At 40.5% G+C, this 26,721-nt stretch overlaps 1 protein-coding gene and 1 long non-coding RNA gene across 2 annotated transcripts in view; both read right to left on the bottom strand.

The window, feature by feature from the left end:
• LOC117512175 (kelch domain-containing protein 8B-like) overlaps positions 1-26,721 on the bottom strand; it is a 686,860-nt gene that overhangs the window by 317,280 nt on the left and 342,859 nt on the right. The window contains exon 2 of the mRNA XM_034172165.1: positions 20,589-20,753. Within this exon, the coding sequence (XP_034028056.1) occupies positions 20,589-20,753 (165 nt within the window). The remainder of the gene's footprint in view (positions 1-20,588; positions 20,754-26,721) is intronic.
• Positions 2,068-18,508, bottom strand: LOC117512176. The gene is made up of 4 exons (XR_004561231.1): positions 18,498-18,508; positions 16,588-16,590; positions 9,035-9,039; positions 2,068-2,179 (listed from the first exon to the last, which is right to left on the bottom strand). It is a non-coding gene; the product is annotated as an uncharacterized LOC117512176 (long non-coding RNA).

Genomic DNA, 26,721 nt, shown 5'->3' with positions numbered 1-26,721 from the left:
CAGCATCAAAACATTGATGTACAACCCCAATTCCAATGAAGTTGGGACGTTGTGTAAAATGTAAATAAAAACAGAATACAATGATTTGCAAATCCTCTTCAACCTATATTCAATTGAATACACCACAAAGACAAGATATTTAATGTTCAAACTGATATACTTTATTGTTTTTGTGCAAATATTTGCTCATTTTGAAAGGTATGTCTGAAACATGTTTAAAAAAAGCTGGGACAGTGGTATGTTTACTACTGTGTTACATCACTTTTCCTTCTAACAACACTCAATAAGCGTTTGGGAACTGAGGACACTAATTGTTGAAGCTTTGTAGGTGGAATTCTTTCCATTCTTACTTGATGTATGACTTCAGTTGTTCAACAGTCCGGGGTCTCCATTGTCATATTTTACGCTTCATAATACGCCACACATTTTCAATGGGTGACTGATCTGGACTGCAGGCAGGCCAGTCTAGTACCTGCACTCTTTCACTACGAAGCCACACTGTTGTAATACATGCAGAATGTGGCTTGGCATTGTCTTGCTGAAATAAGCAGGGATGTCCCTGAAAAAGACTTTGCTTGAATGCAGCAGGTGTTGCTCCAAAACCTGAATGTATCTTTCACTATTGATGGTGTCATCCAGATGTGTAAGCTGCCCATGTCATGGGCATTAACACACCCCCATACCATCACAGATGCTGGCTTTTGAACTTTGCGCTGGTAACAATCTGGATGGTCAATTTTTTCTTTTGTCCGGAGGACATGACATCCATGATTTTCAAAAACAATTTGAAATGTGGACTCATCAGACCACAGCACACTTTTCCACTTTGCTTCTGTCAATTTCAAATGAGCTCGGTTGTTGATGTATGGCTTTCACTTTGCATGGTAGAGTTTTAACTTGCACTTGTAGATGTAGCGATGAACTGTGTTAACTGACAATGGTTTTCTGAAGTGTTCCTGAGCCCATGCGGTAAGATCGTTTGCACAATGTTGTCGGTTTTTAACCCTCTGGGGCCGATACCATCGTATACGACAGCTAAGACCAAGCTTTACTAAATTATAAATAACTTTTTAATGATATGAGATAGAAATGTACTTTTTTTGCTGAAAAGGTAATTCCGTGGACTTTCGAGCCAGCCATCGGCCATCTTTGTACTCCTCATAGAAGCTGTGTGATGACGTGCACAATGTGAGTGTCCAATCGGAACTGGTTTTCCAAAATCCAATCGTAGGGCAGATTTACCTCACGTGAAAAGCCAAAGATCATTTTCAGGAGTGATATGTTACTAGTTGGCAATAACTCATATTGCACTAATCCCACATTGTCTTCGTCCCATACTGCACATGTCCCATATTGCACATTTCCCTCTAAAACGTCAGCTGACATTTAAAATACCCAACTTTAATAAAACCCTTAAATAGCTAAAAATCAATCCAACATTTAATAAATATACCTAAAAAGATAAAATAGTTAAAAACAGATATTAGAGCAATGCAGTTGTTGTGACTGGAGCTTGGGCATGTCTGTTCAGTTCTGTAATGGCTCTAGGAAAGAAGCTGTTTTTTAGCCTCGTGGTGTGGGCTTTGAAGGCCTGATAATGCCTACTGGATGGAAGCAAAGAGAAAAGGTGGTGTAAGGAGTGTGTTCCGTCCTGAAGAATACTGCTTGCTCGGCAGAGGCAACGGGTCCTATAAATATGATCCACTTAGGGAAGAGAGAGACCCATGATCTTTTCTGCCATTCTTATGACTCGTTTGATGGATTTCTTATTGTTTTCAGAGCAGTTAGCAAACCATGCTGTAATGCAATAAGTTAAAACACTCTTGGTGGAGCAGTGAATGAAGGCCTTGAGCAGCTCAGCAGACAAGTTGCTCTTCTTCAATGTTCGTAAAAAATAAAGCCTCGAGCACGTTTTTAACCACAGCAGATGTGTTTATTTCCCATTTAAGATCCTCAGTGATCCAGTTGCCCATAAATTTAAAACAAGAGACCCTCTCTACTACCTCACCTTTAATGGTAAGGGAGAGGGGTCATCCTTGTGCTTCCTGAAGTCAACTATGTGGAATTCAGATCTGAATTCCTGAGAAAATTTTACTTTAGAATCAATGAAATTTCACTGAATTATGTAATGTTGAAAATTTGGCCATTTTGGAAGTCAAATCTAAGTCAGACCTTGACCCTTGTTATATGTGGAAAAGCAAACCTGCTTGGAACCAGTTGGAATTGGTGCTTACATGAAAATTAAAGAGGAGGGAGTATTGCACAACAGTTAATGTAATTTTGTGTACTTTGACTCATTACTTTTACAAAGATACTGTGTGACTTGGGAAGTAATGATTCTACAAAAGTATTCATATTAATATATTATATTATTACTAAGTTATTAAGACCATCATGGTGAAGAAGGAGCTCAGCCAGAAGAAGAGGCTTTCAATTTACTAGCCGATTTATGCTCCTGTCCTCACCTATGGTCATGAACTCTAGGTAATGACCGAACAGTCCCCCTTAAAAATCTGTCCACGCTGCCTTCACTGCGCATGCATCATTTCGGACCACTGCATTGTTATTTCTAAGCATCAGCTGCTATCCACCAATTATCACCTCGTTTCTGCTTAAAACTGCACTCCAGTCATCTATCTCACCGCCAGATATCTGAAGCTTTTGTACAACAATCATTTCCACTATTACTACTTATCTGGTAGTCCTTATAAAGCCTGATATACCGTGTGTTCTCAGAATGCATGATTCCATTGTGCATCAAAGGTAACAACAATGCCAGTGGGCCAGTGTTTTCTGTTGTTGTGCTCCTTTTTTTGTGGAACTGCCCTCTCAGATAAGTCTTATTCCACTGAGTCCATTAAATCCAGGCTGAAGACACATCTGGACTCAACAATTTATAATTACAGTAGTTGTAGTGCATCATTGGATGTTCTCTCAACTTAATTAGTTACAGCAAAGACAGGGAATAATTCAGTCTCAGTTTACTCAAATTCTGGATAGTGTTGGCTCAGGACAGGGGTTTCCAGCTGACAAGGATGTTGAATGTAAGATTTAAGTTAAACTGATGGTAAAATGACAATGTTTTCTCATGATAAACTCTATTATTTTTCTCTATGTCCAAGCCGTCTTTCAGAGGAACCTGATCTCTCCACTTCTTTGGTCATACGTTACAACATGATCAAACCACTGTTATCTGCCTCATGGCTTCCCCGTGCCTCCCAGACAGCCTGCTACACCGTGTCTGGCAGATAGTGAAGAAGTTACCCTTGTTGAGTTTGATGTACCGCATACTTCATAGCTGCCCACATAATTGCTCCCAAGTACCCCAAACAACATCTCCCCAGTTGCCAAAACTGAACACACAACATACCTAGACTGTACAGGACACTGATCTACATCTCACTGTTTTACATTAATTAAGGCTATTCTTCCATTCTGCAGAATGTGCTTTATGGTTATTTCAGTTTGCAAAGTTTCTAAGTTACTGTGTGTTTGTATCAGTGCTGTTTTGCCCGTGCTGGATTCTAGGCACACATTCTTTAAATAGAATGTACATCTGCATAGATGTGGACTTATTGGTTGAAAATGGGTGTGGTGAGATGCACTTATATTGCCCAATTGCCCATCACCAGAAAGCAATTGCACTTCAGACAAGCCATTTTTTTTGTTGTTGTTGATTTTTTTTTCTTTTTTTGCTTTTAAAAAAGGGATAAAATCCAGTGCAGTCTATTTCTTGCATTGGAAAGCCTTGCAGGACATATCCACAGTGTGTGAAGTAAGTGTGCCTGGATGCATTAGCACATCATTGGACCATGAATTAAACACAAAAATAATAATAATAAAATAAAAGTAATAACTAATTGTAAAAACAAGGATTTAATAACCCAGGTTTAGAATGTACATATTTCTTCACTGCTTTTCCTCCTTCCAGCAATGAGTGGCTGAAAGCTTTGCGCTTTGTTCAGTAAAACAAAAATGAAATCAGGCCTCAAACACACAATGAAGCCCTTTGTGTAGCAATCATAACTCATTCATAATAGTTTTTAATTTACCTTAATCAGCACTGCAGGCAACAGGCCTTGGAACTTCCATTCATTCAAGAAACTGCATGAAATTGCAATCAAAATTGCATGTATCAAAACATGAAACAGCACTTTAACTGCAGGTGTGAACACTTCACATTCATTCTTTATTTGAAACAGACAAATGAAGTCCATGTGGTATTAAAAGAAAAATACAACAAGAAAAACGTTCATTTAAACAGTCTGTCCATCCAATGATTCCTCAAAGTAGAGGTGTAAGGACAACAGCTCAGTTGAGGGTTAGTCATAGTTTGTGTATTGGAATTTTCAGATTCCTCCAACTGCTGCATGAATTTAAATGTTAAATGTCTCAGCAGAGCTTCACTAGTGGGAATATGTGATCCATGAACAACTGACTGGCACTGTGCCACCTGGGCGTCCTCATCAACAGCCTAAAGGTGTCATTATAGGCCACAAACAGTCTACGGATTATGCACCTCCTATAGTTCCACCACAAGGGAGCCATGTATAGTGGGGTACAAAAGGCTTTGAACAAGGCACATTTCACCTTAGCAGAGCACATACTGAACTTTCACAGCAGCATGTTTGCCTGAGCGTACTGTTTCCAGTATTGTCTTTTAATGTCTCTGTCATCACACCAGTCAGCAGTTATAAAATGTCCAAGGTATTTGACCTCATTCGAGAGCATGAGTGGCTTATCACACAGATAAAACACAGGGAAGATCACATCTTTATCCTCCTTACTTCTCACAATCATTACTCTTAATGGGGTTATACAAAATATCATGTTCATTCCTAACAGAGAACATATTTTTAACAAATCTTGCATCTCTGCACTGTATGGGCAGATTATCACCAGATCATCTGCATACATGAGATGGTTAATAATTGTCATTCCAGTGACACAGCCAGTTTTACAACTATTTAACTTTGAGGACAATTCATCAATATATACATTAAATAAGAGTGGAGAGAGAATTCATCCTTGCTGCACACAATTGCTGACATGAAAAGGCTCCGAGAGAGCACTATCCCACTTTACATGCATAACGTGACTTGCATACCAGAAAGACAGAGTACGAACCAGATATTTAGGCACACCTCTATTGATTAATTTCATAAATAATTTGTTATGGTTTACTCTGTCAAATGCCTTTGTGACATCAATAAAGCACAAAAAAACAGACAAATTTAAATTTAGATAATTTCCCACAATTTCTTAAAGTGCATAGATGCACATGTCAGTACCATGTTGCTTTTTGAAGCCAAACTGATTATCACTTGTCAAAACATACATTTCCAATCTTGTGTAAAGAATATTCTCTAAAACCTTTGAAAGAACAGATGCCAGAGCAATTGGCCAGCCCAACAGCCCAGTCAACATCTAGGCTTAAAACCTTGACTGCTGGATCATATTTAGCATTCCACAGGATGGCTACTCCACCTGGAATTCTACCACGGACTATCCTCGTGCTGAGATCAGTGGTGGATTCTCCAACACCATTAAAGTCCAAATGCAAAGAATTCAGTTTATCCAAGTCTTGTTTGGCAAGCCAATTCTCTTGTAGACACAGTATATTCCATCATTCAGGAGAGTATTAACCATATAGCGCTTGGTTTATCAGAATCAGTGCCCACGGACAGACCACGCGCATTGTATGATACAATCCGAATGTTTGTTTCAGTCATGCGGCAATTTTGCCTATTGCTCACAAGTTTCATTGCAAGAGGCAACATTTACGGTGCAACCCCATTTAGAGTCTTGCCCACCTGTAGCCTTAGCTTGCACCTTCCCCTTACGCGATTCAGAATATCTCCTTTCAAACACTCCAGCTGGCCAAAGGTCAGGCACATACATATCTGCTACTTCATTACATTCAGCAGAGATGTGAAAGGAGCTGAATCTCTCATGTGCAGTCTCAATTTTACAGCACTTGACATCCCAACCAAGTTTTCTTTCAAGTACCCACTTAGCGTATCGGCTTCCAGACTGGGATCAAACTTAGTTGTGTACACACTCACCAATTTGGTTTTCACAGCATGTACATTTGAGACCGCTCCGGTACCAATGATGCCAGGAGTTTTATGCTCATGCTTGAAAGTAGTTGAACTCCCCAGACAAGGCTTTAGCATGTTAGCAGACTTAACATCCACAGCCCTCGGCCGTCCTTTGCGCACCACAGCACTCCACATTGGAAACTGTGACACCTGCCCAAGTGCGCAGGGCGCACGTGTTGCTCGGCTTTGTTTGTCATTCCCTCGCTGTTTCCCAGTATGGTACTGGTGGAGGACAGAGAGTGGCCACCTTGCTTCTCCATAGCAGATATTCTGCAGCCCATAGAGTCTGCAAGAGCGCACAGATTTTCACAGACGCTTCTCAATAGACTTTTTCATCCATCCAATATCATTGTACAATTGTTCCATCCAAGTCGATAGCACTGCAGCATCAATGTGACTAAATGAGATCAGTGGCAAATCATCCAGAAAGTGCAAGACTAATCTTGGTACACTATCTCCACACTCATTTAGTAATTTTAAACAAACCTTCACATTATTTATGTCCTTTTGGGCGCCCTTATCAGCAGCATTGCATTGAGAGGTATTCGGACACACCTCAAACAGAACTTCTTTCGAGGCTTCAATGCGCTCAGAACTGAAACTGTTTGTCACAAGCAAAACAATTTCATCATGACTCATTGTCCTCATTTTAACAACAATAAAGTTCAACAGTTCATCTTCTACAATCACTTTACCATCTTTGGTTTTAAATATCAAGAAAGTATTTCCACCCAAACAACGTGACTCATCCGATGCCATGCCAGCTCTATGATTAAATGTCCCTGACATATTGTGTATGTAACAGATTTTTGTGTACAGTACCAGTCAAAACTTTGGACATTCAGTCAAACCTCTGACTGGTAGTGTGTGCTTTAAACCAACTGCAACAGTAGCTTCCTGTAAGTCTCAATGTTGATGCATTCTGTTGGAACAGATGTGCTTCCTCACAGAAATCCTCTCACATTTCTCACTAGTGTTCACATAATATGTACACAGTAGTTTAAAGGGAATGACAGGGGACTCTTGGATTGTACTGGGGTCTGGGAGAATGCACTGCTGCCAAATGTCTCCACATGTAGGTTCAGTATTCAACTGGCCCATCCCCATCTCTCAAAAATAACCATGTACCTCAATCTCAAGCTCATTTTATTTATAAAGTGCTTTAAAATCAATGCCAATGACCAAAGTGCTGTACAAAAATAAGAACAAGCAAGTTAAAATATGTAAATAAATAAATAAATAAACCACAGTTAAAACAAGAAACAATAAGAGCCAACATGCTGACCTGAGTGAGAGTGAAGGGACATATAAATGGAGCAGGTCAGACAGATATGGTGGGGCAGAGCCACAAAGACATTTAAAAACAAATAAAAGAATTTTAAAATCAATTCTAAAGCGAACTGGTGTAATGTGTTCACATTTTTTAACACCAGCTAAAAGTGGAGCAGCAGTATTTTGCACCATCTGTAGCTGGGTAAGCAGTGTCTGATTCAGCCCAACTTAAACTGCATTGCAGTGGTCCAGGCGAATAGTGATAAAAGCATGGATTAAAATCTCAAAATGATGCCATGAAAGAAATCGCTTCACCTTGGCCCTTTGTCTAAGTTGATAAAAACTGGACTTTACTGCTGACCTAATCTGAGGATCAAATTTAAGATCACTACCCAGTTTTACACCCAGGTTTGTTGCTGTCTGTGTCAGATACCAACTCATGGGACCCAGATCAACATTAATTTTGGAAGTGTCACTAGGTCCAAACAGCAAAACCTCAGTCTTTTTATCGTTCAGGTGTAAAAAAAAATATGGACAACCATGCCTTAAAGTCACCAATGCACTCTGAGAGATGGTTCGCAGAGTATGCATTTTGCTGCTTCAGTGGCACATAAATTTGACAATCATCGGCATAAAAGTGAAATGAGATATCATGTGTCCTCAAAATTGATCCCATTGGGAGCAGATAAAGAGAAAAAAGAAGAGGACCAAGTATGGAGCCATGAGGCACCCCACATTTGCTGCACAGGCACTGCACAAGATTCAACAGCTCCAATGCGGAAACAGAAACTTCTATCTGATAGGTAGGATCTAAACCAATCTAAAACAACACCCTTAATGCCCACCCAGTTTTACAGGTGAGACAAGACAATCTGATGGTCCACTGTATTGAAGGCCACTGTTAGGTCCAACAGGACCAAAACACAATGACCAGAATCAGTAGCTACAAAAATGTCGTTAAAAACCCATAGCAGTGCCAACTCAGTACTGTGACGGGATTTAAAACCAGACTGAAACAACTCCAGGGTGTCATGATTATTTAAAAAAGAACTCAACTAGCAGTAAACAATTTTCTCTAAAATTTTAGAGAGAAAATTAAGTTTGGAAATTGGCCTAAAATTATAAAGTTCAGAAGAATCTAAGCCAGGGTTCTTAATAAGTGGAGTCACCACTGCAATCTTGAAACTGGCAGGCATTATACCATTAACCAAACTCCCATTAATAATATTCAAATACATATGGTGCCAATGTGGAAAAGACCTCTTTAAGAAGACGAGGTGAAATGGGGTCATTAGGAGAACCAGCAGGCTTCACATGATCAATAATATCTCTCAAAGATAGCAAACTGACAGACTCAAACCTGTCAAAAACAGCTGAGCATGTCACAGAGATAGAAGGGTCATAAGCAGAACTAATGAGGGCCCTAATACTAACAACCTTTTTAAAGAAAAAAGCTCATGAATTTGTCAGACAATTCAGTGGAGCTCTCCAGACAATCCAATTGTGGTGCACTTAAAACAGAATTTACAATCTTAAAAAGAACATGAGGATTGTGACAGTTAGAAGCAATAACATCAGAAAAGTACTTAAATTTAACAGCCTTCATAGTTTTCTGATAAAAACGGCAGCTGTCACATAATAACTGGAAGGACACCTGAGACCTGTCCTTCCACTTTCGCTCAGCTCTCCTACACTTGCGCCTGGCAGTGCGCGTAGCAACATTCATCCTTGGCTCAGAATGAGGTTTGGAAGATCTAATTTTCAATGGAGCCATATTATCTAAGACAGTCTGACAGGTCAAGTTGAATCAAGAGGTGAAAGTGTCAACATCTAAATTAAAGCCGGGCTGATCACAGTGTTAATTAACAAAGACTTTATCAGTGACTTTGCTGATTTTCTGTCAGGAATAATGCCAAACTATGATCAGATTTTAATAGTTGGTGATTTTAATATTCATGTATGCTGTCCTCTGAAGTCACTGGCCAACGATTTTTTACATTTGATTGATTCTTTTAACTTTGTGCACTCTGTGTCTAGTCCGACACATGAACATGGGCACATTCTTGATCTTGTTTTTAACTTATGGTTTTACTGTTTCTAACTTAGAGGTTTATGATGCTGTTTTTTTGACCATATGCCCATTGTTTTTGACATGGCTCCTTTTTGTCATATGGTGAAATCTTGTGCTCCTACTCAGCTCTGTCGTGTTTTTAATTCTTCCACTGCCGCTCAGTTCTCCACTGTCTTGAACGCTGTGATGTACCGCCCACAGCAAAGTGACATGTGATTGTCCCCTTGGTTTTCTCCAGCCACTGGGGTTGTCAACACTGAGGCACTTGTATGATGAATCATTCCCCCACATTACGCACTACATTGCAAAAAAAAATTTGGTTGACATTTCCTCATGATATAAGTGATGCATCTCAGTCTTACTCTGACTGTGATTCAGTGATTTTTTTTTTCTGTGCATAATTTGCCCTTGACTAAGGAAGATGATAAATCCATCCGCTCTGCACTCCCTACCCAGCTTGGCACTCAGTGTATGTGCGATCTCTAGCACAAATACACCAAATGCATTTGTGCCTTTACACAATGACTTTTATGGAACTAAATCCAGGCCAAAAGCTTTGTAATCTGAAAATAAAAAAAGATTGAAAAAATAAATTTTGAAACTGAAAATTCAATGTTTGTTCTTGAATTTTATAATCATTTAAAAAGTATTATTAAAATAAAAATAAGTGTAAGATATATATTTTTCAGTTTAATTAAATTTTTGATTCAGCTCTGTAATTATTTTCATCAAATAATTTATTTTCATTCATATTTCTTTTTTTGAGTGACAGCAGAGCAATCAGTCCTCACATGATGTTGCTTTCAGGAAACATGGGTACTTTGATAGATAATGACTCTGCTCCCGTCTCCATTGTTTATTTACTACGCGGCTGGCGCATGAAAGAAAATAGAGAGAATGAAAGCTTATTACTAGACTTTAATCAATCAATCAATCAATCAATTTTTTTTATATAGCGCCAAATCACAACAAACAGTTGCCCCAAGGTGCTTTATATTGTAAGGCAAGGCCATACAATAATTATGTAAAACCCCAACGGTCAAAACGACCACCTGTGAGCAAGTACTTGGCTACAGTGGGAAGGAAAAACTCCGTTTTAACAGGAAGAAACCTCCAGCAGAACCAGGCTCAGGGAGGGGCAGTCTTCTGCTGGGACTGGTTGGGGCTGAGGGAGAGAACCAGGAAAAAGACATGCTGTGGAGGGGAGCAGAGATCAATCACTAATGATTAAATGCAGAGTGGTGCATACAGAGCAAAAAGAGAAAGAAACAGTGCATCATGGGAACCCCCCAGCAGTCTACGTCTATAGCAGCATAACTAAGGGATGGTTCAGGGTCACCTGATCCAGCCCTAACTATAAGCTTTAGCAAAAAGGAAAGTTTTAAGCCTAATCTCAAAAGTAGAGAGGGTGTCTGTCTCCCTGATCTGAATTGGGAGCTGGTTCCACAGGAGAGGAGCCTGAAAGCTGAAGGCTCTGCCTCCCATTCTACTCTTACAAACCCTAGGAACTACAAGTAAGCCTGCAGTCTGAGAGCGAAGCGCTCTATTGGGGTGATATGGTACTACGAGGTCCCTAAGATAAGATGGGACCTGATTATTCAAAACCTTATAAGTAAGAAGAAGAATTTTAAATTCTATTCTAGAATTAACAGGAAGCCAATGAAGAGAGGCCAATATGGGTGAGATATGCTCGCTCCTTCTAGTCCCCGTCAGTACTCTAGCTGCAGCATTTTGAATTAACTGAAGGCTTTTTAGGGAACTTTTAGGACAACCTGATAATAATGAATTACAATAGTCCAGCCTAGAGGAAATAAATGCATGAATTAGTTTTTCAGCATCACTCTGAGACAAGACCTTTCTGATTTTAGAGATATTGCGTAAATGCAAAAAAGCAGTCCTACATATTTGTTTAATATGCGCTTTGAATGACATATCCTGATCAAAAATGACTCCAAGATTTCTCACAGTATTACTAGAGGTCAGGGTAATGCCATCCAGAGTAAGGATCTGGTTAGACACCATGTTTCTAAGATTTGTGGGGCCAAGTACAATAACTTCAGTTTTATCTGAGTTGAAAAGCAGGAAATTAGAGGTCATCCATGTCTTTATGTCTGTGAGACAATCCTGCAGTTTAGCTAATTGGTGTGTGTCCTCTGGCTTCATGGATAGATAAAGCTGGGTATCATCTGCGTAACAATGAAAATTTAAGCAATACCGTCTAATAATACTACCTAAGGGAAGCATGTATAAAGTGAATAAAATTGGTCCTAGCACAGAACCTTGTGGAACTCCATAATTAACTTTAGTCTGTGAAGAAGATTCCCCATTTACATGAACAAATTGTAATCTATTAGACAAATATGATTCAAACCACCGCAGCGCAGTGCCTTTAATACCCATGGCATGCTCTAATCTCTGTAATAAAATTTATGGTCAACAGTATCAAAAGCAGCACTGAGGTCTAACAGAACAAGCACAGAGATGAGTCCACTGTCCGAGGCCATAAGAAGATCATTTGTAACCTTCACTAATGCTGTTTCTGTACTATGATGAATTCTAAAACCTGACTGAAACTCTTCAAATAGACCATTCCTCTGCAGATGATCAGTTAGCTGTTTACAACTACCCTTTCAAGAATTTTTGAGAGAAAAGGAAGGTTGGAGATTGGCCTATAATTAGCTAAGATAGCTGGGTCAAGTGATGGCTTTTTAAGTAATGGTTTAATTACTGCCACCTTAAAAGCCTGTGGTACATAGCCAACTAACAAAGATAGATTGATCATATTTAAGATCGAAGCATTAAATAATGGTAGGGCTTCCTTGAGCAGCCTGGTAGGAATGGGGTCTAATAAACATGTTGATGGTTTGGATGAAGTAACTAATGAAAATAACTCAGACAGAACAATCGGAGAGAAAGAGTCTAACCAAATACCGGCATCACTGAAAGCAGCCAAAGATAACGATATGTCTTTGGGATGGTTATGAGTAATTTTTTCTCTAATAGTTAAAATTTTGTTAGCAAAGAAAGTCATGAAGTCATTACTAGTTAAAGTTAATGGAATACTCAGCTCAATAGAGCTCTGACTCTTTGTCAGCCTGGCTACAGTGCTGAAAAGAACCTGGGGTTGTTCTTATTTTCTTCAATTAGTGATGAGTAGAAAGATGTCCTAGCTTTACGGAGGACTTTTTTATAGAGCAACAGACTCTTTTTCCAGGCTAAGTGAAGATCTTCTAAATTAGTGAGACGCCATTTCCTCTCCAACTTACGGGTTATCTGCTTTAAGCTACGGGTTTGTGAGTTATACCACGGAGTCAGGCACTTCTGATTTAAAGCTCTCTTTTTCAGAGGAGCTACAGCATCCAGAGTTGTCTTCAATGAGGATGTAAAACTATTGACGAGATACTCTATCTCACTTACAGAGTTTAGGTAGCTACTCTGCACTGTGTTGGTATATGGCATTAGAGAACATAAAGAAGGAATCATAGATAGATAATAACAAATAAAACTGGTTTTTGGGACTTCCAATTTGGATGGACAAGACTAAGAGACAAGCTTTCAAATGAATTAAAGCTCTGTCTAGGTTTTTGATTAATTAATAAGCTGGAATGGAAGATTGCTGCTAATCCTCCGCCCCGGCCCGTGCTACGAGCATTCTGACAGTTAGTGTGACTCGGGGGTGTTCACTCATTTAAACTAACATATTCATCCTGCTGTAACCAGGTTTCTGTAAGGCAGAATAAATCAATATGTTGATCAATTATTATATCATTTACCAACAGGGACTTAGAAGAGAGAGACCTAATGTTTAATAGACCACATTTAACTGTTTTAGTCTGTGGTGCAGTTGAAGGTGCTATATTATTTTTTCTTTTTGAATTTTTATGCTTAAATAGATTTTTGCTGGTTATTGGTAGTCTGGGAGCAGGCACCGTCTCTACAGGGATGGGGTAATGAGGGGATGGCAGGGGAGAGAAGCTGCAGAGAGGTGTGTAAGACTACAACTCTGCTTCCTCGTCCCAACCCTGGATAGTCACGGTTTGGAGGATTTAAGAAAATTGGCCGGATTTCTAGAAATGAGAGCTGCTCCATCCAAAGTGGGATGGATGCCGTCTCTCCTAACAAGACCAGGTTTTCCCCAGAAGCTTTGCCAATTATCTATGAAGCCCACCCTCATTTTTTTGGACACCACTCAGACAGCCAGCAATTCAAGGAGAACATGCGGCTAAACATGTCACTCCCGGTCCGATTGGGGAGGGGCCCAGAGAAAACTACAGAGTCCGACATTGTTTTTGCAAAGTTACACACCGATTTAATGGTAATTTTAGTGACCTCCAGTTGGCGTAACCGGGTGTCATTACTGCCGACGTGAATTACAATCTTACCAAATTTACGCTTAGCCTTAGCCAGCAGTTTCAAATTTCCTTCAATGTCGCCTGCTCTGGCCCCCAGAAGACAATTGACTATGGTTGCTGGTGTCGCTAACTTCACATTTCTCAAAACAGAGTCGCCAATAACCAGAGTTTGATCCTCGGCGGGTGTGTCGTCGAGTGGGGAAAAACGGTTAGAAATGTGAACGGGTTGGCGGTGTACATGGGGCTTTACACCATCAAGATAAAGCTGTTTATTGTGATTGATGTGTAACAAGGATATGATACCCTCAAACTACCAGACAATTACCTGCCTCTCCACAACATAGAAGCTCCTATAAGGCATCATAGCAACCAAGATGAGTAGGCACATGAGTCAGCCAACCCCCTCACCCAACTCATCACAAGGCTATCGATTCAGGAATGGATTAACCATCAGCCACCTCCTGTACATGGATGACATCAAGCTGTATGCCAAGAGTGAGTGAGATGTTGACTCACTGATCCACCTCACCAGGATCTACAGTGTGAATATCCAGATGGCCGAGTGGTGCCAAAGAGTCGGATTTGATCCGTACTGAGTGGGTGGAGTTGCCAGAAGGCAGGAAAGTGGACATACAGGACAACTACAAGTACCTGGGAATCTCACAAACCAATGGGGACCATGATGAAGATGCAAGAAGGGGAGCCACAGCCAAATACCTCCAGAAGGTAAGGCAGGTCCTGAAAAGCCAGGTCAATGGTAGGAATAAGATCCAAACCATCAATACATACACCCTACCAGTCATCAGATACCCAGTTGGGATAATAAGTTTACACAGGAGGAGAAAGATGCCACTGATGTCAAGACACAAAAACTCCTCACAATGCATGGAGGTTTCAACCCAAACTCCAGTACCCCAAGGCTCTACGAACAATTCAAGGAGGTAGGGCGAGGATAAGTGAGTGTCAGAGCCCCAATCCAAGACAAGGAGCTTCCATGAATACATCTCAAAGATGTATTCCCCCACCCCCCCAGATCAGCTACTGCAAGAATGCCTCAGGCAGATGAAGACAGACGGTGATAAGGAACAGGAGGAGGAGATATCATAGAAAACCAAGCCCCTCTGTGGGATGTACCATCGACCGATAGAGGAAGTGGCTGACATCAAGAAGAACTAGAAGCACTCAGAGAGTGCAAACCTCCGCCAAGGCCATGGGGTCATTGACGCCATAACATCTACACGCCATGGAATCATTGAACCTAAAAAAGTCTAACAATGATGTTTGCTCAGTAGTAAAAAAAAAGTTTCATCTGCTGTGACTGGATAGCATGTATCCTTAGTGCTTGGCATCACAGTTTATTGCAACTTGCACCTTTCCCAGAAGCTACTGTCATCTGAGCACTGATATTGATATTGCATGTGCTTATAGACAAAAACAAATAAGAGACAAAATTCAATTTATTATTCAAATAAACTGCAAATATATGAATTTTTTAACATTTACGAAACACTTCTCTAAATAAATAATAGTAAATTCTGAAATAGAACTATTTTTTAAGTGTTGCATGTGCTACATAATGAAGTGCACCTTCTATATATTCAGTGAAGTGCACCGAAGCAGAATATATACGACAGTAAGGTGCTGATGTCAGCCTCTGGGTTTTCTGGATCCTAGGCGTGATTCATCAACACCTGGGAGTGGGTTTTGCACCTTGTGTACTTTGTTCAGTGATGTGCACTGAACCAGAACTTAACCACTGCTGCATATACTGCTGACTCATCACTTTGCTTTTGCTAAGTGAGTTAATCTGGATAGTGATATTCATTGCCACTAAAATATAATAATGCCAAATGATAGTCCTTCATCTAATAAATTAATTGTGCTCCCCAGCCCTGTATAGTTTATCATGAGGGATTTCCTCTTTGCAGTGTGTTGTATTTGACATCGTTTACTAACAAGGCCATAGGGTCACTGACCCTAAAGAGATTCCCTCCTTGGCACAGTGATCTATTCAACAATTCAGTGTTACAACCAAAACTATGATACATACACTTTTCTTTCCTTTATATTTGACATCCTTGACCATGAAAACATACCACTAGAACTTGGAATCACTTTTATGTCTTTATTAGCTCAAAAGATATTGTATAAAAACGATTTTATTCCAAATTTTGATTCCAAATCAGAGACTTTATCACTGAGCTACGGAGCTGTTCTTTGAAAGCTGCAGGAAGCTTCCGGGCAGAGGCCTCAGGTGTCCTCAGGAACAGCTGCAACCTGTTACCGTGCGTTACAATTAATGGCACGTGTTGCTGGAGAATTATCAGGAACCATTACGCATGGTCAAGAATACGTTTCGGTGTTGTTGCCCGCGATAGCGCGTAACAGCACATCATTAAGTTCTGTCACGTTGTGAATGAGGCGAACTGTCTCCACACACCCATATTCATCAATCAGCTGCTGAACAATTCAGATCACTCCAGTTTGCTCCACAGCAGAAGAACTTTGTGACTGCATGCACAGAGAGGAGGAGGAGACAGAGAGCCAGATGTGTGGCTCCACGCGGCTCTCGTCTTGCTCATTTTCCCAAACATGCAGCAGGTGGAACACCTGCAGGAGCGTGCTGAGGAGCATTGTAACGAAACTTTTAGCTGACTTGGCATCACTGTCCTTCTTCAGCATACTGCAGTAATGAAACTGAATGCAGTGCAGCAGTGTTTAATTGTGCGCACGTCAGAGAAGAACGCTGTTACGCTCTATTAAGGATCATCACTAATCAAGACAGATCAACACACTCAGTTGTGACCTCTGTGACATGAGGCGAAATGAGGTGGTGTGTGACATTCATGGAAGATTTTTTGACAGCCAAAAACATGCTCCATGAAAATCACCAATATCACACACCAACACGTGCTATTAAGAAACCTATTCAGATGTGCTAAGTCACATTAAGAATGTCAGGAATGTTCCCAAGAATGACGCAAATATGACATTCGTAACGTGTCTTGCCTATGTGTAAACGCATCTGTAGGCACACAAAATTATTTACATTTCCAGATGCTCTCTTCTTCTGTACAATATGACCAGCAAGAGAAAACAACCTTTCACACAGTACAGAGGTTGCAAGTGTGGCCAAGTACTTCTGTGAATAGGGGAGCAGCCTGCTGTGTGAGCCTGTATGTTTGGACCACCACTCTAATGGACAGGACTCTGAACTAATGGCGGGTTCTGCTCTGTATCGATGCACACTGCTCTCAATTGAGTCTTCTTCCTGTTCAGAATCAGATTCAGATGAAGCAGCCAAAAAGGTTAACTTTTTCTTTGGTGGCTCTGGTGTTTTTTCTTCCACAGGTTTCTCTGCAATAACCCTGTGCTTCTTGACTAAGTTGGTGCCCAAGGCCCACACCTCATTCCTCTCAGCTCTGGGAATACACTTCAGGTCCTTGAATCTAGGGTCTATTGCAGTAGCAATCCTCAGATATGCAATGTTGGCCTTTTCCTTGTGTGTCTCCAGTTCTTTTCTGAATGTAGACTTGAACTTGGCCACATAGGCAGGGTCATCATCTGAGCTCTCCATCACCCGAGAGAGATGGAATAAAGCAGGCACAGCCACAGAGCATGACACGTACGTTTCTCCTCCCGAACGTTTTGTCACATACCTGTAACAGAAAATCAACTCCACTTCAAAATAAACTGCATTCACTTATCCACAAAAATATTCTCTACATAGTCATGCTGCATTTTTACACACACATAGGCCTATTTATACTATTCCTCTCTTACATGCACTCAGCCAGGATAGTGAGAAATATTATGCAAAACATACCAGCAAGGCTCCAGTAGGGTTTCCAACCTCTCCAGTTTTTCCATTTCAGCTGTAGTTGGCATGACAATGTTGGTGTTCATGATGAGGACATTCCTCAGTGACTGGTCATTTCTGCGGATACTTTTTATCATGTCCAGAGTTGAATTCCATCTTACTGGAACATCTTGCATAAGTAACTCCTTCTTCTGTCCATGTTCAACTTGTTGTTGCTCTAATTCTGCAGCACTTGCTGGACTATGTTTAAAGTGCCCCACAACTTTCCTGCACTTTGCCAGGACACTGTCAAACATAGTGTTATGCAGAGATACTGTGACAGAATGCTGGAGACTGTGTGCAAAGCAAGGCATATGATCAAAAGGCAGATGTCTTGCAGCAGCAATCATATTTCTTGCACTATCTGTGCTAAGTGTGGTGACTATTTGACACATTGCACTGTTGTGCAACTTCAATAAAATGTCCGGTGAACATTTCAGCATAATGTCTCTCATCTATCTTCATTACTGTCAGAGCATGTGAATGCACTGTCACTCTGAGGTAATTATGGTTACCCAGTGATGTCCAGTAGTCCCCAGTGAGAGCAACAGCAGATGCACATTGTAAAGCTCTCGCTTTTGCAATCCTCTCCTTTACATACAATGTGTGTATTCTTCTTGTGATGGTGCTTCGAGAGGGAATCTCATATGTGCCGTCACTTGTTGTGATTCTCATAATGTGTCTCAGCCCGACGTCTTCCAAGACACTAACCGGCCTGCAGTCCATAGCAATCCATTTCACTATAGCATTTGTGAGCCTCTCTTGCCTTTGTCAGTCTATAGTTCTCCCACACGCTGCATCTAACGTAGTCTGCCGAAGCCTCACACCGCAGTTTGTTTCACTGAATGATTTGCTGGCATCAGCTGTGTGTACTGCATTTAGGTGATATTTTAGACTCAAATTACTCCGGTGATAAGAAAATTCAGCTTTGCAGTGACTACAAACAGCTTTGGTTCTGTCGAGTTCGCTGTCTGAAAGCACTTTAAAATTAAAATGTAAATGTAAAAGCACTGTACTCTTCTCCATATTGGTTGGTATGGGTTTATCTGCCAATTCTTTTCTTTTTCGGCATCAGTGACTCATCACATCGGTTCATGTGAGCGCCGCAGACTTTTGCAAAATAAAAGCCTGTGAGCAACAGACTCACAAAAAAGAGAAAAACAACTGCGTTAACATGCGATAAAATAAATTGGTGGCATTAATTACCTCCGCCAATGAGATTATGTTTTCGGTCGCATCTGTTTGTTGGTTGGTTGGTTGTTTGGTTGGTTTGTTAGCAGGATTACTCAAAAAAAAAATCCTCAACGGATTTCAATGAAATTTTTACTCGGGGTGTATCTTGGCCTAACTTAGAAGTCATTAAATTTTGATAATGATCCGGAACACAATCCGGATCCAGTAATTTTTTTTAAGGATTCTTTATCATTGCAGGATAGGGCCAATTTCAACAATTTTGCATCTAACTTCATGAAGACGGGTCACAAAGGCTGAACAAAAATTAAGTTACGACACAACAATAATTTAGCATTTGTTTCTCCTCATTGAATAAACTTGTTATTAGAAAATAAAAAAAACTTGTGTAGTTCATGCAGTTTCTCTTTATAAATACATTTGCTGAAGATCTAAGGATTTAACCCCCTGGGGCTGACGCCATTGTATACAGCGGCTGAGACCAAGCTTTACTAAATTATAAATAACTTTTTAATGCTATGAGATAGAAACGTACTTTTTTTTTTTTTGCTGAAGAGTTAACTCCATGGACTTTCGAGCCACCATCCACCATCCTTGTACTCCTCATAGAAGCTGTGTGATGACGTGAGCAATGTGAATATCCAATTGGAATTGGTTCACAGTCACATGGTTTTCCAAAATCCAATCGTAGGGCAGATTCACCTCACGTTACACACCAAAGACTGTTTTTAGGAGTGATGTGTTACTAGTTTATTATACTTTGCTGTGTGTTTTGAATAAATGTGTGTGGAAAATTATTATCCGCTTTACTTTTTCCTTTCTTATTTCTGATTATAAACCTTTATTACACTTATAAAACACAACTATAGCATATATATTTTAAAAGTACAGGTTGTCCTGAAAAAAAGAGACATAAAACTTGATTGTGGGATGCAGGGAGAGCTGTTAACAGCAATAATAAAACATTTATGCCAGGCGAGTGAACTGTCCAAAAAATGCCCTCGGACCCCAGAGGGTTAACCACTGAATCTGAAACATGACGGTAGATGCATGAAAAGACGTGGAATAAGTCTCTTTGTCAAGGGTATTCCATGTGATGTTAGTGACCGTATGGCCTTGGCAGAGGTTTGCGCTCTCCGAGTGCTTCTAGTTAATTAATGCATTACGCGTTAACTTGCCCAGCCCAAATACACACACACACACACACAAATATATATATATATATATATATATATATACACACACACACACACACACACACACAAGTGTGTTAAATTTGTTGAATGAAGAATGGCTAACTTTTTCTTGAAAATCTGGATCCAGATGTGGATTTAAAGCCATTTATCACTTTCTTCAACATTTGGGATGGAGGGTTTGACTTAGTTTGGACATTTTAACAAAATTAAGATATAAATTGTGATAACGTTGAATATGTATTTGTCACTTGATTTAACCCATAAATATGGCTTACTTCAATGTCAGATAATAGAGGCAGGGGGGGGTACGGGGGTTGCCCTGAGACTAGATTGGGGTGTTACTTTGGGTTATGTGCCAAAGAGATGACCATGGTGCCTTTTGGACAGTGCAAGTTACTCCCTCATACTTCTGGAGTTGGTGCATGTCCATACCAGTAACAGAACAGACACAACGGGATCGAAACAACATGGGAGTATAAATGATCCCATCACAACACAAAGTGAAAACAAATATTTACAGGGACATGATAAAATACCATTTCCTACCCATCATGTAGATTTTGTTTCCTCTTACAAAGGACGTAGCTCCATATCGCGGCGTAGGCATTGAGGATATCGGTTGCCACTGGTCTTTCTCTGCCTCATAAACTCTCACCAAAGCTTGGGGGGTAGTGTCTGCTCCCATACCCCCAAAAGCATACAATTTCCCATCTGGACAGAAAAACAGAAGCATGCTATATTAGAATAAAGCTAAAAATGGATTTAATCCTTCATAATTGAAGCTTTTACAAGAAATCCTGGAAAAAAAGGCACCATGTTAATTCTGGGCACTTTAATGAAACATGTTTTTATTTTACTGGCTTTTGGTGCAACACTGAGTCATGTTTGCTGTCAAATTAATATGAGGTGAAGTGTGTGATGCACTGTGTTGCCCTTTGATCTTGTCTGCTGTCATATCAGCTATGTGTCTTCAAACAGTCTGCAATATTTATGTCTCCTCAGAAAAGTGCGACATGATTCCCAAGTTAATCTCACAGGGAGATAAATACCTGCTGCTGCTGTTACCGCAGTGCCATTAGAATATATAGATAAGGAGAAAAAACAGAGAGCAAAAGGGCTGAGCAAGCAAACATTAATTCCAGGGGATATGGGGGTGTAACAGCAGAGTAACAGCACATTGGAGCTTAGAAAGTTGTGACAACTTCAAACCAGTAGAGTGTGGGTGAGAGAGAGACAGAGAGAGAAAGACAGCGAGAGAGACGATGATCATTCCAGTCACCCCGACAGATGACAGATCCATAAAGCTGTGACTTAAACTGTGAAGAGTAAAGTGATAACAAATCTGTTACTCAGAATGCAGCTCAGCACAAGTGCAGTTAGGACTGAGCAAATCTAATTTTACTGCTGGGCATCAAATAAACGGTGCCTCAAGGACACTTCTGTCACATAAAGTGTGTTGCAATGCGCACACATGGATCAGGGTGTGAGGCCGGAAAGGAGAGAGAAAGGGGGTGGAAACAGTACTCAGATTCAGCTCCTAATCCCACAAATCCATACTGAGATTATGCTGAGCAGGATTTCCACAGTGTAATTGGAAAAGGATACATATACTGCAGGGTTAGCACTGATGGTCCATTAATGAGTGTGTGTGTTTTTTTTAAATGTGGGAACAGGTTATGTTTTGAAATATGTTATTTGGTACCTTTGATGTTAAGATTTCTCAAAAGTAACACCAGATCTATGAGGAAGCTCACAAAATGGCATCCCTGCTCTGCTGTACTAGTTGCTTGCATGTATTCCCGTATTTTCCGGAGTACAGTGGTCCCTCGCTATAACATGGTTCACCTTTCGCGGCCTCGCAGTTTCGCAGATTTTTTTTTGTGCAATTTTGCATGCTTTTTTTTTTTTAACAGCGTATTGTGTTCTGCGTCCTTATCAGGCAGGACCGGTCGGCATCACCGCGATTGCTCTCACTGCCTCCGATGCGCTTACTGAGTCTACGGGCTCGGTAAACGCAGCAGCGGGCCTCTCACACCACCCTCCTGTCAATGTGCGGAGCTACGCCAAATCTGGCAACAGGTCCAGAGACTACGCTCGCTGTTTTGATGCGGATGTTGACCGCAGCCACAGAGCTCCGTGGCCACCGAGAGATGACTTGGATTCTTTGCGGGTCCCGCATCCGTACCTCCGGAGGCAGTGAGCGAAGGGAGTGTTCTGTGTGTGTCTGTTATAATCTTCTCACCCAGAAGAAAAAAGAGAGTGTTTACACAGAGAAAAGTGAGAAAATGTTAATGCCTGTTTGAGAAAAGTGTATAAAGTGTGTAGTGAGGGGTTTTACAGCCTTAAAACATCTATAATAATTGCAAAAGATAGCGCTGACTACTTCATGGATTTCGCTTATCGCGGGTTATTTTTAGAATGTAACTCCCGTGATAAACGAGGGACCATTGTATATACAGTGCATCCAGAAAGTATTCTCAGCACATTAGTTATTCCACATTTTATGTTACAGCCTTATTCCAAAATAGAATAAATACATTTTTTTCCCTCACATACGAGGTCTGTCAATAAAGTATAGGTCCTTTTTATTTTTTTCAAAAACTATATGGATTTCATTCATATGTTTTTACGTCAGACATGCTTGAACCCTCGTGCGCATGCGGGAGTTTTTCCACGCCTGTCAGTGACGTCATTCGCCTGTGAGCACTCCTTGTGGGAGGAGTCGTCCAGCCCCTCGTCGGAATTCCTTTGTCTGAGAAGTTGCTGAGAGACTGGCGCTTTGTTTGATCAAAATTTTTTCTAAACCTGTGAGACACATCGAAGTGGACACGGTTCGAAAAATTAAGCTGGTTTTCAGTGAAAATTTTAACGGCTGATGAGAGATTTTGAGGTGATACTGTTGCTTTAAGGACTTCCCACGGTGCGAGACGTCGCGCAGCGCTCCCAGGCGCCATCGTCAGCCTGTTTCAAGCTGAAAACCTCCACATTTCAGGCTCTATTGATCCAGGACGTCATGAGAGAACAGAGAAGTTTCAGAAGAAGTCGGTTTCAGCATTTTATCCGGATATTCCACTGTTAAAGGAGATTTTTTTTAATGAAAGACGTGCGGACGGATTGCAGTGTCGGCTCGCAGCTGCCGCGACGCTCTGCCACAGGAAAAACACCTCCATTGGAAGCCTTAAGGACAAGTTGGAACATGTCCAGCTGTTAAACAATTTCTCATATACTCACTCCACTGAAAGCCATCAAAAGCCGCCTGGATTTTACAAATGGTTATCAACACAGAGGTGTTCTTCCTGTGCCGCCGCACCGCGCCGGCTGCGTCCCGACGCGCGGACCCGTCTGCACGTCTTTCATTAGAAAAAATCTCCTTTAACAGTGGAATATCCGGATAAAATACGAGGGGCTGGACGACTCCTCCCACAAGGAGTGCTCACAGGCGAATGACGTCACCGACAGGCGTGGAAAAACTCACGCATGCGCACGAGGGTTCAAGCATGTCTGACGTAAAAACATATGAATGAAATCCATATAGTTTTTGAAAAAATAAAAAGGACCTATACTTTATTGACAGCCCTCGTATAAGGTCCCACAATTAGAGCACAAACCAAGCATGAAGTCAAAGGAATTGTCTGTAGACCTCTGTGACAGGACTGTCTCAAGGCACAAATGGGTCCAGAAACATTTCTGCTGCTTTGAACGTCCCAATTTCAATTCAATTTCAATTTATTTTCATTTATATAGCACCAAATCACAACAGAGTTGCCTCAAGGCGCTTTACACAAGTAAGGTCTAACCTTACTAACCCCCAGAGCAGGAGTGGTAAGGAAAAACTCCCTCTGAGGAAGAAACCTCAAGCAGGCCAGACTCAAAGGGGTGACCTGCCTGGGCCATGCTACGGACATAAATTACAGTGAGCACAGTGGCCTCCATCATCCGTAAATGAAGTCTGGTTCCACCAGGACTTTTCCTAAAGATGGCAGCCGTCTAAACTGAGCAATCAGGGAAAACGGCCTTAGTCAGGGAGTTGACCAAGAACCCGATGGTCACTGTGTCAGAGCTCCAGCATTCCTCTGTGGAGAGAGAAGAACCTTCCAGAAGGATAGTCATCTCTGCAGCAATCCACCAATCAGGCCTGTATGGAAGAAAAAAAGGTACCTGAAGGACTCTTAGACCATGAAAAACAAAATTCTCTGATTTGCTGAGACAAAGATAGAACTCTTTGGCATGAATGGCAGGTGTCATATTTGGAGGAAACCAGGCACCATCCCTACAGTGAAGCATGGTGGTGGCAGTATCATGCTGTAGGGATGTTTTTCAGAAGCAGGAACTGGGAGACTAGTCAGGATTGAGGGAAAGATGAATGCAGCAATGTACAGACCTTTCCTGGATGAAAACCGGCTCCAGGAGAGAGCAGGTTTTAGGAGAGGTTATGGTCTCGTGGTTAAGTATTGGGCTTGAGACCAGAGGATCCTTGGTTCAAATCCCAGCCTGACCAGAAAGTGACTAAGGGCCCTTCAAAAAAGCAGTTTGAACATAATAGTTTTGAGTTTGTAGCGTCAACAGCAGATGCTACTATTATTGTGAACACCCCCTTTTCTACTTTTTTTTTTTTACTAATAGCCCAATTTCATAGCCTTAAGAGTGTGCATATCATGAATGCTTGGTCTTGTTGGATTTGTGACAATCTACTGAATCTACTGGTACCTTGTTTCCCATGTAACAATAAGAAATATACTCAAAACCTGGATTAATCTTTTTAGTCACATAGCACTACTATTATTCTGAACACTACTGTAGGTGCACCATGATTGTGGCATCATATTCAAGAAGACCTGAGACTGTAATTGCTGCCAAAGGTGCATCAACAAAGGGTTTGAATGTTCCATACATGTGATTCCTTAGTTTTGCATATTTAATGAATTTGCAAAAATTTCAACAACTTTTTCCATGTCATTATGGGGTGTTGTGAGTAGAATTTTGAGGGGGAAAAAAAATTATTTATTCCATTTTAGAATAAGGCTGGAACATAAAATGTGGAAAAAGAGAAGAGCTGTGAAAGCTTTCAGATGTACTGTTGGTGTGGCCAAAGCAGCCAAGTGCACATTGACCTCAAGTAAACTTTTGTGGTCTTGGACCTATAGCATTTTGGCATCAAAACATTTCATATTTGGTGCATATCCCCTGAAGAACATACAAGATAAGTATGAATAATTTATTAATTGTTTTTCTTGCATTTCACAACTAAATGTTTGTGAGGGCAACCTGCAAACAAACATTCTCTTTCACAATGCCAAAATCCTGGATCCACAACCTGTTTTGGGTGATCACAAAAATGCAATGAGCTCTTCCCTTTCTGAGAACCAATAATTACACCAAGTTTCACAAAAATGTCATCATACATTTTTTTTTTAAAGAAAACTTTCCTGGAAGCTCAAGAACCAAACTCACAAACAATGGGGAAATGTAACATCTTTTTTGGTGAATACAATAAGCTTTAATGAGATCTGAACGATTATGCACACTGTCAGTAGTCCAAGGTGGATCAAATGTAAAATGCTTTTAGAAAGCCAACAACCAATATGAAAATATATTTCAAGGGCGTGGAACAACCTCACTCCACAAAGGCTGGCAGCAACGCTGACATATTAGCTGCATCATAAATGCTCTATGAGCCTGTCTCATAATGGCTCTCTAATGGCTTTTAACTGGCTCTCAAACTGTTTTCATCATTTACACTTGACAGAGCAAACAATGTACAGATGAACAGTGAAAATCTAACAAAGATAAACGATTTGGATTTTTAATGATCTGAATAATAATGGGCAAAATCCAGCTGCTGCACAGCTGTCTGGGACAGCATGTTGCGCCGCTCACCACACCCACTGGGCAGTGACATCACTGATTAGCTGTAGATATATACCGAGTGGTCCAATTTGTATAAAGCCATTGTGTCGGTTTCAAAAAAACAAATGGAAAAAAACTAATTGAACATAATAGTGAATAAAAATCATATTAACTATCTGTATAAAAGTCTCTCTAACATTGAGTTAGTATGCAAATTATATCACATGCAGTGTATGAGTACATGGATAATACAATGCACCAAAAAAAACAAAAAAAACAAATCAAATAACTGTCAGAATAAATTGCTTCAACTCAAGCTTTTATACATCCAAAAGGTCATTTGTCACAGCAGCATTACTACAGTTTCTATCAACATGAAATAGGAACTTTTTTAATTAGAGAAAATGTAAAAAATGATGTATTTACATAACCAGGCTCCTTGAAAGGAATACATCTTTTTTTTTTTTTTAAGATTTAAGTAATATTTTTTTTTTTTTTTTTTTGGTACCACTGTAATTTTTTCCTTAGTATTTAAACAAGGGATTCATAATATGATATTGCCAATATGTACAAAACTTGAATTGTCTGGAAACAATTTCAAATTTTGACCCACACAGGTCAAATTCAAGCGATCAGATGTCCTGACCTACATTTGGTGGCAAAGTCATAGATCACGTGGAGGCTTCACAAGAGTATGCTGGGAAGGAAATTTAAACCAATCTCACAAATGACAGACGTGGAGGAGAGGACAGCTAAACATGGTAGACCACGGCAGGCCACAAAGCAGGTGATTAGAGAACCTTCACGGCCTGCTATTAATGTGGATGTGTAA

This window comes from Thalassophryne amazonica, chromosome 6 (assembly GCF_902500255.1).
Source record: "Thalassophryne amazonica chromosome 6, fThaAma1.1, whole genome shotgun sequence".
Taxonomy (NCBI): Eukaryota; Metazoa; Chordata; class Actinopteri; order Batrachoidiformes; family Batrachoididae; genus Thalassophryne; species Thalassophryne amazonica.
Note: the sequence above shows the minus strand (reverse complement) of the source record. Positions and strands in the feature narration are given on the sequence as shown.